General features: G+C 38.2%; 1 protein-coding gene and 1 long non-coding RNA gene across 2 annotated transcripts; both read left to right on the top strand.

Annotated features, from left to right (window-relative positions):
• Window positions 1-511: 511 nt before the first annotated feature.
• LOC115923760 lies at window positions 512-2,357 on the top strand. The gene is made up of 3 exons (XR_004064070.1): window positions 512-622; window positions 1,108-1,230; window positions 2,203-2,357. It is a non-coding gene; the product is annotated as an uncharacterized LOC115923760 (long non-coding RNA).
• Window positions 2,358-4,156: 1,799 nt separating this feature from the next.
• On the top strand, window positions 4,157-15,571 carry LOC105445121 (very low-density lipoprotein receptor-like). Its single transcript, XM_030985186.1, has 8 exons — window positions 4,157-4,392; window positions 5,425-5,544; window positions 9,892-10,131; window positions 10,672-10,834; window positions 11,587-11,717; window positions 12,188-12,445; window positions 14,520-14,636; window positions 15,375-15,571. Exons 1-8 carry the CDS (start codon window positions 4,368-4,370, stop codon window positions 15,569-15,571), a joined length of 1,251 nt encoding a protein of 416 aa, XP_030841046.1. The 5' UTR covers window positions 4,157-4,367.
• Window positions 15,572-16,260: the final 689 nt, after the last annotated feature.

Genomic DNA, 16,260 nt, shown 5'->3' with positions numbered 1-16,260 from the left:
TTTCCATGCAGGAGTATATGGCACTATTGGGTGCAAATAAAGGGTACGTGATATCGATTTCATTTTCATCTAGCCCTTAACTAATGCTATGGTCACATTACCCAAAAGTAGCCTACTCGGCAGCCGAGCGGCGAGTTTTTAGCCAATTTTGCCCGGCCACCGAGCGGCGGCCGCCCAGGCACCGCTTGTTTTTAAGACATCGCTCGGTCGCTGCTGAATTTTTAGCGCGGAGTTAAAATTTGGGCGGCGCCTGCTCACTTTCACTCGCCGCCCAGACTACGCTCGGTGACCGGGCGGTCCCCAGTTTTAAAAAAACATGCGAGTGTAAGAAGAGAAAAATCGGGTCAATTATCTATAAAAACTTTCGAAATATTAGCCTGCACCATCATCATTTTTATCATTTCTGTCATCGCTCTGTTATAATCATCATCATCAGTATCATTATTATCATCACCATATAAAACCCTAAAATGAGATTGTTATTGTTTTACATTTCCTTTAACAGTTTGTGGAGTTGACGAGTATCCGTGTTTCTTTGATGATACTACATGTTTCAATGCAAGCGATGTATGTGATGGAAAATATGACTGTCCTAGTGGTGTAGACGAATACAACTGTACAGGTACGATTCCTCTTTAACTTTATATTCCCTCCATTTTCCTCTTCATTAATATTTTCATTTTATATGTATATTTTGTTTTAATTATTTATCCATATACTTATTTATTTATTTTCTTTCTCATTTTTATGACATTTATTCATTTATCAATTTATTTATTCAATGACATGTATATATTTCATTTTTACTTGATATCGTTGTTATAAATGTTATTAAATTGGCAATACAGACTGGAATTTATCACTATTGTCATTGCCAATCGGAAAAACTTAGCTTTTTCCGTTGGTTCTGTCAATATGCATATTGGTCTGTCTCACATTTTTTAGTGAAAAAATAAATTACTGGTGCCAATGTGAAGAACAAAAACCGTTTTTTAGACTTTCGGAAAATTCTCAACTACTATGGCTTATTTGAATTTATTTGCCACCTCTTAATTAATTACTTTCACTGGCTTGCCTGTTTTATTCACTTTTCTACTCTATCCTTAGGATGTTTTGCCTGTAGTAATACCTCGACATGTCTGAGTGACCTTCAAGTCTGTAACTTCTATAATGATTGCCCAGCAGGAGAAGATGAAACAGAGGGTCTCTGCAACCACTCTCGATTCATCAGTAAGTTTCTAACAATTACAGGAGGGGGAGACAAAGCTTAATGTCTCCGTGAACACGCTATATTGTGCTAAAATATAAACCTGACCTTTGGTCTAAATTCATATTTGAACAAGGAAGATATACCATATATGTTTTCCTTGTGTTAAACATGAATCTAGACTGATCAAACGGGTTAAAGAAATTAGAAGAATTCCAACCACAGATTTTATCATATATACATGTAGGTCTATGATTATGTTTATGATCGTACATGATGGAAAGATGAAAATATTTGGCGTTGTAAAAACTCTGGCTTAATTTCTCAAAAGGGGTTAAATTCAGTACTTTGTCTAAACTATGTTTAAAAATCCGTTAAATAGGTGTGACTAATAGTATATTAATGGTTTATTGCCCTATAAATGGACCTGACAATAGGAGCTTGCTGCACTTATGGATATTTAAAAAAAGGTTCGTTCAGATATGCTGTTAAAAATCGGGTTTAAAAGGAATTAGTTCCTGCCAGGTACCCATTTACTTTCCTTGGGTGAGTGCGGCAAATGTAGATTAATGTCTTGCTAAAGACACTATAAAGAACTTTAGTACCGTGGCTTAACTCAATCCGCGAACCATGTGATTCACAGTCTGGTGACGTATCCATATGACCACGACACCTAAACGTTTTATGTTTAAATGAATGGAAAATAAGCAAGTTCTTTGAGCTCTTTGTCTTAAATTCTAGAAACGTGAAGCGTATTAGTTGCAGTTGATATCACTGTAAATATTCAACAAAAAAACTGTTTTCAATAGCCTACTCATGCCTGAACAAGACTTTATGAAGAATGTTGGCCTCTACATGATTATAGTCCACAGTCTAGGACCAGTATTAAGCAAATCATTCTAATTTAGTCCAAGTTTATGCATGTATGCATGAAATAAATATTCCATGTAACATATTTGTTAATACTTTTTCTCTGTTTATTTGCTATACCCTAGAAAATGTTGAGATTAAGACCGGAGAGTGGGAGCTCTTTAGTGAAGAATATGTATCAGAGAGGATTCTTGATGTTCGTGATACACCAGCTAGTAACATCTATGATTTTATTCATTATGGCTTCAACTCAGATCCTGGAACCTCACTGTATATGGAGATACAGGTTACCCTTCATTCTTATAACCCAAAACCAAGAACCCAAACCTTAAACCTACCCCTAACCCTCGCCCTGATCATCATCGCCCTTACTCTCAACTTTATCTTCGTCCCCACTCGTGCCTTCACTCTCACCCCAACAATCACCCCCACCCTTACCGGCTTCAACTTCACCCTCACCCTCATCCTATCGCTAGCCCTCGTTTTTACCCTAACCATAACCCTCAATGTCATCCTCACCCTCACCATAACCCTAACCCTCATCCTTCCATAACCCTCACCCTCTCCCTCACCCTCTCCCTCACCCTCTCCCTTACCATTACCCTCCCTTTACCCACAACCTTGCCCTTCGCGCTTCCCTCACTCTAACCCATACCCTCACCATTACCCTCAACCTCACCCTAACCATCACCCTCACCATGACCCTCCCCCTAACCATCACCCTTATCATTACCCTCACCCTCCCCTAACCCTCACTTCACCTTCCCCTTAACCCTAACACCAATCCTACCCTAACCACCACCCTCACCCTAATCCTCACGCTCCCCCTAACCCTCTCCCCATCCTGCATCTAACCCTCACACCAACCCCCCCCCCCCTAACCATCACCCTCGAACCCTCACCCTCCCCTAACTCTCACTTCACCTTCCCCTTAACCCTAACACCAACCCTATCCTAACCACCACCCTCACGCTAATCCTAACGCTCCCCTTAGCCATCACCCTCACCCTTACCCTCACCCTCTCCCTAACCCTAACCATCACCCTCACCCTCACCCTCACCCTCACCCTCACCCTTACCCTCACCCTCCCCCTCATCCTCACCCTCACCCTCACCATTACTCTCACCCTTACCCTCGCCCTCACCCTTACCCTCCCCCTCATCCTCACCCTCACCCTCACCCTCACCCTTACCCTCACCCTCATCCTCACCCTTACCCTCACCCTTACCCTAACCCTCACCCTCACCCTTACCCTTACCCTCACCCTAACCCTAACCCTCACCCTTACCCTCACCCTCTCCCTCCCCCTCATCCTTACCCTTACCCTCACCCTCACCCTCTCCCTAACCCTCCCCCTAACCCTCACCCTCACCATCACCCTCACCCTCACCCTTATCCTCACCCTTACCCTCCCCCTCATCCTTACCCTTACCCTCACCCTCACCCTCTCCCTAACCCTCCCCCTAACCCTAACCCTCACCCTCACCCTTACCCTTACCCTTACCCTTACCCTCACCCTAACCCTAACCATCACCCTCACCCTCACCCTCTCCCTAACCCTAACCCTCTCCCTCACACTTACCCTCACCCTTACCTTCACTCTAACCCTCACTCTCTATATCGAGATACAGATTACTCTTTACTCGTTAAACTGAACAAAAAAACTAAAAACCTTTTGAACAAATTCAAAACAAAAAACAACACCGCCAAGTAACTCTAAAAATGTCCCAAGGGGATCATGCTTCTTTTAAGTTTTTATAAAAATTACCCTTATGATACTGACAACTCCTCATATATTCAATTTTATGAATGAAAATTATTGTAAAATGTATAATGTTGTGTTTGCTTTGGGTCCTTAACGTTTCTGTTTCTCAATCGTTTACTATTGTTTCACACTTCATTTGCTCTCTTCGGCTCTCCGCATGGTCGCTCGTTAACTTTTTTTCGTGGTCGTGATCGTATCATGAAATTATTAGTATTTTCATATCTGCATTGCTTTTATCAATATTTTCTTTATTATTATCATATTAATATTACTATTGTCACGATTATATTGAATCGAATCTTACAATACAGAATTTGACAGTGTCACTGACTGGCCTTCTTGTCCCCCTGGTTCGTGTCTACGCTGGATCTGGAGCTGACCCGACATACCTCAATGCGACCCGAGGATATGTAGATGGATATGGGAATACAGCAAGCATAAGTGACTCCGTGAACTTCTCCCTTACCAATAACACAGGCTTTCTTCTAATTGCGATTCCAAAATCTGTAGTTGGCATCTTCAATATGGACTTCAGAGTCACAGCTATCGGTAAGAAGCATAACTCTGAATCAAGTGTTGGGTTATACGCAGCTATGTCGAGCACTTAAACCAAAGTACATGTACAGGTATTGAGGGTTATATCAATTCATAATCTCGCCAGGCAGAAGATTTTTGTTTCTTTGACGTAGGTCATATTATTCATTCGTATTCATTTAAACGGAGATTTTCCTCAGTTTCCATGTGCGCTAGGTCATAATTCGTTGACACCAGACATGGTTGAAATTAAATTAATGGGTAAACAAGTTATGATCACAGCAAATCCGTAGTCCAATCATGAAATGACCCTCCCTCCCCAGTCTCTTGGAGAGTCCTCAGTTTGAGGGAAATGAATGATATTGACTTTTTCGATATTGGGAATCGTTGGAAAGTGCAGAGTATTACATGAAGCATGGACCTAATAGGTCCATGCATGAAGCCTGTTGGCTATAGAACTGAAGGCTAATCCTTGTGATTGACAACACCTCTAATTGCACAAATACGCGAATGGCGTCGAATTCCCCATGAGAGCTCACTACAATGCATCATTAAGGCACAGGTGTCTACTACAGCTAGGTGTCTACTGAATGTCCTGTCCTTTTGACATATATGATTTATGTAATACATGATGTGAGCTATTTCTAAAAGGACTATTGATGATTCTTCTGTAGAAGAGAACCAGTTCGTAAAATAACTGAAGTTCAAATTGTTCATTGAGTTTTCTTTCGGACTAGTTCTGACAAAAATACTGGAAGAATATTTGTTGGTAGTTTTTTACATAATACTGTATTCGTCGTCAGGAGTGTCTTAATGTTCCTAATGTCAGGCAAAACTGTTTGGTTTTAATATGGCCAAAGGGTTCCTTTTAGAAATATTCCAAAAGAAAACGACTATATGAACTTCAGTTCTTTTCCCCACTGGCTCTTATCAAGAAAAGGACCAGCAGTCCTTTTAAGGACTTCCCAACATGGTGTTATGTAAAAACTTATACATGAGTTTTCTCATCAAGAAAAATGTAAAAGAACACCTTCTTTCCTTTCACAGAATGTGTGAGCCCCGAAGTGGCATGTAATGGCTCCCCTCACTGCTATGACTGGTTAGATGATAGATGTGATGGAGAAATCCAATGTCGGGATAGCCAGGAAGATGAGTATCGGTGTGATGGTAAGATGTAGTTAAGTGAGTCAAACATTTGACTTTAGATGCAAATGTCATGGAGCCAAGCCCTGGCACTGCAGCAGTTGATGGCCTATGGCTATGGCTTACAACGTACAAGATGTTTGATTGTTTTAAGAGGATATCAGAATATGCTGCCAACTTCTTTTCAATCCTGCAACATGCACTCTTAGGTTAAAAATTGCAATATTCATCTGTTAAATGTTGTAACATTTCTGTTAAAGATGGCAACGCTATTGTGTTTAATGTAAAAACGCTCCTATTTTCTAGTTGGTGGTTAGTTTGCAACTACACTGTCGCTCATAAAGTTGGAATATTTTTGTTTCACCCCAATTTATGGAATTATTTAAAAAATAATTTAGAAATAATAGATCTAGATAATAGTATACATTGTCAGATTTTATTGAATAATAATGCGACAATGTGTGTTTTGCGTGACTGCTAAAGCATGTGTATGCTACTATGCTTATCAACTAGGGGACCTACGCCCTTAAGTCATAAATGACAGTAATGAGGATTAATGCCCCACAAAAGGGCACTAATATAGCACATCGACACGGTTTTGATCCTGGGGCCTCGCAGTTACGAGGCCATTGCTTTGTCTCTGAACCATGACTGTACGCAGCGGGGGCTAGTGTAGGGGCAGTTTCCATAAATAAAAAAATCCCAAGAAAATGCAATAAATTTTCAATAATTTATTGCGTCTTACCCCGGTTCCCAACATAAAAAATACTCTGTGTGCCCATGCCTTGGGCCATAATGCATGGCCGTCCAGAGGTTTTTTTTAATGTTGAGGACCAAGGTAAAAAGCAATAAATTATTGAAAATTTATTGCATTTTCTGTTTTTTTTTTAATTTATGGAAACTGCCCCCTACCCTAGCCCCCGCTGCGTACAGTCATGGTTCAGTGACAAAGCAATATCCTCGTAACTGTGAGGCACCAGGATCAAAACCTTCACTTTTTTTTCTTTTTGACCTTTCACTGTACCATCTCCTTTGATTATTAAAACACGTAGAATCGCAAATAATATGATAAACAACCATATTTACTTTATTATTACCCTATTACCACTTGATCCATTACTTTTTGCGTGTAATCCTTATGGGAGATGACTTTTTCTCAAATCTGGATTCTACATTCATGTCTTTTGCGAGCAATATCGCCGTTATTTCGGCTTGATTTTTGTTGATTTTTGAGTATGTTGTAGCTGAGACTATATACTATCTAAATGTTTTCTCATTTTTTCAGTCTGATGTCATCATGGTCTGTTGATGATGATCATCAACAACATCATCATGATCATGATCATCATCATCATCATCATGATCATTATCATTATCATCATCGTCATTATCATCATCATCATTAACATTACCATTAATATCATCATCTAACATTATCATTATCATCATCATCATTAACATTATCATTAATATCCTTCATCTTACATTTTCATTATCATCATCATCATATCATCACCATTACTATCATGATCACCATCATGTTCATCATTATCATTATGATCATCATTTTTTACTTGTCTATATAACTTCTCCCTTTCTCTATATAGTAAATATTCAAATCTATCATAAGTCTAAAAACAGACCACCTTATTTGTCAAAGTGACGAATTAAAAATCTAGTTATTATTCCCATTTTCAGGTATTACATTACATTCCTCACAATCTGCCATTATTTGTAATTTAAAGACCCCCATGAGTATGAACTTACACAAGTGAATAAGACTTTTTGAAAAGGAAAGAAAGGGCACCCATAGGAACCTGTAGAAAATAAGTCAACGAGACCAAAGTCAATGTGCTGCACCAGGGGGAGATGTCAGGCAAAAAAGACTTGTCTCTCAGTGTTTCGAATTCCGACATGGCACTTATATCCTTTGGCAAGATATTAACCTATACCTGCTACTCTCCACCCGGGTGTTAAATGGGTACCCGGTAGGATGCGACCGTCATTGTTGGTCAAACATTTTATAAGCGTCAAGTAACGCCTGGCTAGAATACTCCCCAGGGTCAGTGGCAATCCAAATACTCTTCGGATATGATTCGAATTAACAATAAGACGTCTTAGGAAAATCCACACAGCCAAAACGTATATCATTCAACAATGACAATCAATTTGGCATGTAGTGATATTGCATATCTTCTCCATTACTTCTCCACCTCTCCTGAATAAAGAACATTTGAATGAGAAAGATACCCAATTAGGGAATGTGACAAGGTGAAAGGCTGTTAACTGTTGCCTCAAAACAAAATAAGTATCTCCTTATTTTCTACTTATTTTATTATAATATTTTTATTTTTATTCTTCATTTGAAGGAAACGTGTTGATGGTCAGAGTTGCTAATAATCATAAGAGATTATTATCAACTGTAAGGATTAAGAAGTAAGAATGATAGACTTATAAGACTCTGTATATATATATTAAGGATATATTGACTGCTTTGAGAGGCATAGTGGTTTCTATAGGGTCAAGGGAAACTCACAACCTGCTATGACCCCAAGGCGCTTGCGCCGCGGGGTCATAGCAGGTTGTGAGTTTCCCGAGACCCTATAGAAACAACTATGCCTCGAATATTAAAAGCAGTCAATATATATTTTATATACCGAAAAAATGGAAAATGTTGACTCACCCATTTAGGTTTCCATCTCTTTGAAGTCATGAATATTAACACCAACAATAACTTGTGTACAGTATGAAATCCAACAAGCTGTGCTCCAGTAGAACAGGGAATACCAAACACGTTTACACGAACAGTAACTTTTGTACAGGATGATATCACCAACAAGCTGTGCTCCAGTAGAACAGTAGAACATGAACAGTAACTTTATAAATTCACAAATTCGCAACATATTTACACAGACTGTGCGTCTAGTCCAGGTCTTGTCCAGGTCTGCATTCGGAAGTCTGTTTACATCTCCGAGGTCCGTGTTGACATTTCGCAAGAACTCTTCAAATATTTTAATGCCGTATTTTACTGCATACTTCGTATTTTTGCTATCAGCAGAATCGATTAAGTCTTGCAGCTGAATGTCATCCATAAGTTGAAATCTTGGCATAGCTGTGTCCTCCATTTTGCCTCTTTATTGACAAAAAATTGGAAACAAAAAACCCCAGTATTTTGCGATCGAGACTAGTACACAAAATGGCGATCGGTCGTCTGCGCTGCGTCGATTGGTAGATTCGTCGCCTGAATGCAGCGACCAAAATCGAATTGCACTCAAACACCGTTAACGGTATTGCGCATCGGTCATCGCACAAAAGAAACTTATACGGTAACACGTAAACCAAAATGGGGATCGCAGCAAAATGACGTCACGTTTCACAGCCATGGAAAAAGTGCTATGAAAAATTGATATAAACCGGTAGAGCCGGGGAAAATGACTATGAATTTCAATTAGCGGGCATGGTTAAGAACATGACTGCATTTTCAACCAATCAGAAGACAGGATTAGTAAAGAATCTTAAAATGAGGTATATAAATATATATATATATATATATATCTCACATTTGTATAGGATTTATTGAAATCAAATCAAATCACATCAACGACCCAGAACAAACAATCCGAAGACTGTCGACACTTGTCTTGTGTACAAGTTCAACATACAATTAAAATCAAGTATACATAATTAAATGGCAGTAAAGAATACATTAATGAATTACATAGGTTAAAATATCAAATAATTATATCATCACTGAATAAAGGTTAACAATACAGACAAAAATAAAGTAGTAAGTAGTGAAAAGTAAGCTTAAACAAAATGTAAAGAGCTGACAAAATTAAAAGCTCACTGCTGCTGGAGAGCGCCCTCTCTCTCTCCTTCTCTCTCTTGCTCGCTCTCTCTCTCTCTCTCTCTCTCTCTCTCTCACGTATCCTTATGTTTGCACTTTGTTGTTCTGTATTCCCCTTATGGCCTGTGGATCAGTAATTTTTGTCTACCATCTTGATACCAACTTCTCGTGATATGTATCTCTCCCATTACATATCAGTATTTTGTTAATGTTGGAAAGCTCGTACGAATGAATAAAAATTGCCATTAAAGTCACATAAGTGCGCTTTGTAAAAGTGTAGCATCATCATTACATGCACCATCATTATATTTAGGTTGATGATCATTGTCATTTTTAATGTTGTTGTTATTACTATTCACATTATCATCCACATTATCATATCAGTATTATTAATATTAATATTATCATTCTTCTGAATATTATCATTATTATTAGTTTAATCATCATCATCATTATAATTATTGTTTCTATCATTATTATAACTGTTGTTGTTGTTGTTGTTATCACTCATATTCTCCACTCAGCTGACAAAATCTTTATAACGGATGTGTTAGATAGCAAGATCTTTGTGGGCGAGAACAGTGGCTTCGACTTCCACGGCGAGGACATCCGCGAAATCCCACTGAACGGGGTTGAAGCTCCTACTGGTATTGACTACGATTACCGGACCGACGAGATTTACTGGAGTGATGAGGATGCGAGGACAATCAATCGAGCTTCACTTGATGGTTCGAACCAGGAAATATTGATTGAAGGCATTGGATGTGAGTGTGGCTTAGATATAATATATATTCATTCGTTCATGTATTTATTTGACTATTTATGTATATATCCATATATTTATTTATTATATTTGTTCGTTGATTTGTTAAATATTTCATCATTTATTGTTTATGTAATCATGTATTAAATAAGGTTTATCCATTCTAGCTCTATTTTTGTTTTGTTTAAAATCAATTTGTTATATTTGTTTATGTCTTTAGGCTTTTTCTCCAATGATATATATGCCATTTAAAAAATCATTTAGATTTGTTCTATCAATCAGAGTAATGGCATCCTAATATTCATACTTAATATGGTGCAAATTAAATCTGGACAGTGACGTTTGCGTATCGTCAGTCATCGTGCTATCCACCCTGGGGTTTGTGCATCATTGTGCTGCAAACCAAAATCAATCAGATTTGTTTCTGGCCCCTTTAATGATATCGTTTTGGTCAAATACAGTCCAGCACTTTTTTTTGTTTTCATCTCTGTAAATGTACTTTTTTTTTTTTTTTTTTTTACATTCTAATTTATCCATTCAGACCCGCAAGGAATCGTCCTAGATTTAATGACGAACAGGATGTTTTGGACTGATACTCTTTTGGAACAGATAGTGAGTGCTAGCCTACTCGGGTCTAACCGACGAACCATTATAAGTACGGGTCTTTATCTCCCATGGGGAATCACATTGTCTCAAAAAAGAGGGTGAGTGTAAATGAAAAACGTGCCATCTCTCTTTCTCTCATAGACAGCTATTTGTTTTTTCTAGATCTCTGCCTGTGTGTCTGTCTACTCTCTGTCTCTCTATCACACACACACACGTACGCGCGCACACACACACACACGCTAGTAAGCTATCCACCCCATTTCTCCCCCTCTATCCTTCTCTTAACATAGTTCGTAATCTACCACCTAGTTTCCTCCCTCTCTCCCTTTCTCTCTATCTTTCGCCCCGATATCATTGCATCTGAAAAACGACATCCGATACCTCCCCCATTCGAAAAATGTAAATATAAATACACACATACGCACACACACCCACCCGGAAAACAAACACACTCACGCACACGCACATATACACACACGCCCACAAACACATCGCGACACCCTATATCTATATATATATATATATATGTATAAAAATATAAAACATATGAACATTGAAAGCAAACATTCAAAGGCCAATACAAATTAGTGCGCAATCAACCTGACCAATATGAGACTAAACGGTCTGTGCGTGGGTGGTTTAATGGTTGTATGTGTGGGTGCATACCATCCACTCTCAACGGAGTTATTCAACCACTGCTTTTGGAGTGGATTCCACTCCAAAGTCGCTTATCTCTGATATCAATCATTTCTTACATCTACAATGACATGTTTATACACATAGTTCACATACACATTTTTTAGATACGGGCAAATCATTTTTTTTTCCTTTTTTTTTCTTATGGTGAAAGGAAATTGTACTGGACTGACGAAGGTATATCAACTGGAAAGATTGAGATGTCAAATAAAGACGGATCGGACAGAAGACAGTTGGTTACAGCACGCTTGAGAGAACCTAGGGGCCTGGCCCTTGATTCTCAAGGTATACAAGAAAAATCTTCGATGGTATCACTTCATGTTCAAAATTGTAAATACATAATCGTCAATGATGATGATTACTTATTTTAAGTAAAATGTAAATACTGTATACACGAAGACGATGTGAATTGATATCACCTGGATATAGAAATAGTTTCTACTCTGGTCGTTCAAAATAACATAGAATTAAGGTTTAGTATATACTTTTCGGATGTTTGTTAGAAATCTTGCCCCCAAAGGAAGGGGAAATGGGCATTTATGAGCGAACTCATCGGAGGTACAAAAAAGGGCACTTATGAGAAGGGGTACTTACGTGAAGAAAAAGGAGCACTTCTCTGAAATAAAAAGGGGCACTTTTGGGGTACTTTACAAAATAGGGAGAGGGGAGGGACAGTTTTTATTATCATTAGTTATCAGGTCGCTGCTAATTATTTATTAACTACCAGACTATTTTTTTCAACTCGTCTTCTGCAGAACAGCGCCTGTACTGGACGGAGAGCTACTATGATGTGATCGAGTCGATTGATCTTGATGATCTATCTGATCGAAAAGATCACTTTTACGCTGAGAGTGGTGATTTAGAGGTCTTTGGCATCTCTCTCTATTTCACCTCCATCTACTTCACAGACTTCGCATCTAGAGGTCTCCATGAGGCAGACATTGGAGTTGAGGAAATCAGGGATATTACTGGATTTTCAGCAGAAGCGCCTACCCATGTCAAGATTTATGCCGGTAGGATGAAAAAAGAAGATCTAAGAGGAAAACTTCGATCAGAGTTATTTTGAGTACAAGTTAGATTATTTTGATTATTTATCAGGTGGGCTGTATATCGTACAGACCACCTTATAATTTCGTTAGAATTGCCTTTATTATTTATTCTTTATTTTTCTTATTTCTAACCAGGTGACCCCAATTTATTTTTATATTTTAATAGAGTAGGAGTTGGAGATATTGTTTCACGTCTTATTTGATGCTCAATTAACTCATGACGTCATCATAATGGCCTCCGAACTCTTAGTTCCAATTTGCATATTGTGATGTCAGCATATTTATTGAAAATTGATTGTATCTCTGTAAATGTTGATAATTTTCTTTCAAATTTTGATATGTTCTAGCTGAGACAATTTTCTACAAATGCAGATGCTATTATTCTTCCTTTTGACAAAGGCATCATGGCGTATTTTCGCGATTAAAGGAGGCATGTCAATTTTTCACATTTTGCGTGTATTCTCTATGGGACATGACTTTTTCTCAAAACTCGATTCTACATTCCCGTCTTTCGCGAGCAATATCTTTGTCGTTTTAGCTTCGTTTACGCTGAACTTCAAGTATGTTGTAGCTGAGACAATAAGATATCTCATATGTGCCCTTTATTTTGTCTCGATTTTTTGTTAGATCAGCCCACCTATACTTGTTCCAAACAAGTATTACAAATCTAGTTTTTATTATTATTCTTTATGAATAAAATTCTTTATGAATAAAGCTATTATATTCAGAAACTGAAGTTAAACTATGTTGTCTTTGTTTTTCATTTAAGAATTTTAAACAGGAACAATAATGATAAATAATAGGATATTAATCATGCTACTACTACTACTACTACTACTACTACTACTACATGTACTACTAATACCATTACTACTAATAATAATGATAATTATAATGATAATAAAAATTATAATAAATAGATTGACGTCATGGGTGTCGATCTGTAACTGATACCTATTCATCAGGGGGGGATGATCTATTCATTCATCCCCCCTTGATGAATAGGTATTACGTAAGGATCGACACCCATGATTGACGTACTTGACTTATGCCGTCCATGCCGGAAGGAGACCTCGTGATGGCTTCCGTATGGTGATGATATGCAAGGTATTTCTGTCTGCAGCCAGTCTTGATGCATCTGTCAGCCTTGTTATGGATCTTGCTTTGCAGTCCTCTGAGATGCAGTCAAGCCATCTTTTCGGTAGACGGCCTCTTGGTCGATTTCCTCTGATGTTTCCTTCAACAGCAATTTTGGGGTACCTTGTAGGTTTCATTCTTAGGACGTGGCCAAAATATTCATGTGTGTGTTTCGGATCTTGTCTTTCCTTGTCACCCCCGTTATGCAACGGAGGCATGCAGGGCCATTTCAAACACCTGAAGCCTTTTGCTATCTTCTTTTCTTACTGTCCAGGATTGTGCCCATGAAGCAGTATTAAGAGGATAAGTGTTTGATACAGTTGCATCTTTGTGTGGCTACCAAATCTTTTTTTGATGTCCAGATGTTATTTAGTCTCTGGAAAGCTGCCCCTGCTTTCCTGATTCGATTGTTAATGTCACTTAAACTTGAGCCGTTTTCTGCTATTGTTCCCTCGGTTACACGAAATCTTCCACCTGTTTTAGTCTGTCGCTAGCTATGTAAATGTTGAGGTTGCACTTCATTTTGATGATAACTTGTTCACCTTGAGACCAAGGTCACAGCTTAATATAGATAAAAGTGTGGCAATAGAAAATCAGTTAATAATATTGAGAAATCAAAGTTGAATATATTTGTTCTTCGATTGGAAAATCTGAACTGTAATTGATCTGAGCCTTTGCGTATTACAAGTGTATAACAAAATAATTAGATTATGTTTTTTCTTTTAAATCTACAAATCTGGAAGCTATATATTTAAGTCCTTTGACAACGGAGCTTTGAAAGCGGAATTGTTTACCTGAAGAGCCTTAAACACGGATGCTGTCTAATTTCTCTAAATCGCACTCCCTTTAATATTTCAATAACGCTTCTCACATGAAATTATCTTAATTGATTCATTTTCAGACTTAACGTGCCCAGTTAACGAGTCTTGCCCCGGTAACAGTCGATGTCAGCTCGTGGCGTATAACACTCCCGAGTGCATTTGTATAGTGGGTTGGAAAGACTTGAACTGCCTTACAAGTAAGTAAATGCTGTATTTACATATTTACAATATGGCTCAACTATGAACAACCTACCTTCATTAGAGTTAAGCTACCTGACACGTGCACGAATTTCAGCCCCGTTTGCTCTGTGCGACAATCGATAGACGTTCGAGAGACAATAGGGACTTTTAGATTTGCACGTCGACATAGTGGACTGCTACGTGTAACGTCCTTTTACGGCACTGCCATTGCCTTAAAAGGACGTCACACGTAACAGTCCACTATGTCGACGAGCATATGTTTAAAGGATCATATTCAGGAGACAACCGAGAGAGAGAGCCTAGAGCCAACCGAGAGATGGTCCTTTTTAGAAGACATCGAATGTTCGTCGTTAACTATACAGGTTCCACAGGGATAGCCCCTGCCTCCCTGGTTGCTTATCAAGGAATAGTAGATATTAAAGTGTCATACTCATAGAACTTGACATTTCATCTAATTCAAGCTCTAAATTCTATCAAATTTTTTTAAGTATACTATTCTTCAATGATTCGGTAACACATGGAAAACGAACCTTAGATTTCCCCATAGATTATTGGACAAAATACATTATCGTTAAGGCACAAAATATTAAAAAACTGGAAAATAATATTGTGCATTTTTCAGCTGTCGTTTTACGCAATTTAAATGGCCCAAATTTCTGTTTGTGTGTCGTTGTTCTTCTTTTGTGGGTTTGTGTTGTTGGTGTTGTTGATTTTATTTTGTTTTTACTTTGTAGGAATCACATGTACTCTCCCGAACCCACCGCCGATGTCGTCTTTCGTAAACACCAGCGATAGCTACACGGCTAGTACCACTGTGACTGTTACGTGTGACAATGGCAATGACCAAGCTGAGTGGATTTGTAACGCTTATACGGGAAACTGGGACAAAGAGCCAATCGACTGCTCCGATCAGTCTTCAGGTATTCTTTAGCTCTTTAAAAAGATAATGGTCACAACAACAACACTATAAATAATGATGATAATTGTGATACTGATAACAATAATAATAATAATGATAATAATGATCAGCATCATTATAACAATACAAACAGAAAGAAGAAAAAGAAGAAGAAGAAAAAGGAGAAGGAGAAGAAGAGGAGAAGGACGAAATAGAAGAAGCAGAAGAAGAGGAAGAAAAACAAGAACAAGCTGAACAAGATAACGACAAAAGAGAAAGAGAAGATCATGATGTAAGACTATGGTCCTGCTTACCAAGAGTATCCTAATCAGTAGTAATACTGCTCTTCTGGAGGGCCCTGCAATCGTGTTCATACCCCTGCCTCATCGTCTGGCTACTATCTGGATTTAAGACGTCAGGCATTAATTTCAGTGAACTTGTTCCTACTAAGTACCTTGTTTGCTTCTCCTGGGTGAAGAATAGCAATCGTAAAAAAATGTCTTGCCACATTTATGACTTGGTAGGAATTTGAACCCTGACGTTGGGGGCGTAAGTTGGCCACATTGAGACATAAAGAAAATCTACGAGACTGCTCTTTTTTTGGAAAACTATTTGTTTAAACCTTCTTTAATAAACACGTTGAAATTAATGAAATGCGGAGAATATCATTTGTCTTTTATTAATAGCTTAAATAGGCGTGGAATGTAGTTTATGCTTTTTCT

This window comes from Strongylocentrotus purpuratus, unplaced genomic scaffold, assembly GCF_000002235.5.
Source record: "Strongylocentrotus purpuratus isolate Spur 01 unplaced genomic scaffold, Spur_5.0 spur5_scaffold_14, whole genome shotgun sequence".
NCBI lineage: Eukaryota > Metazoa > Echinodermata > Echinoidea > Camarodonta > Strongylocentrotidae > Strongylocentrotus > Strongylocentrotus purpuratus.
This window is presented reverse-complemented; position numbering and strand designations above follow the sequence as displayed.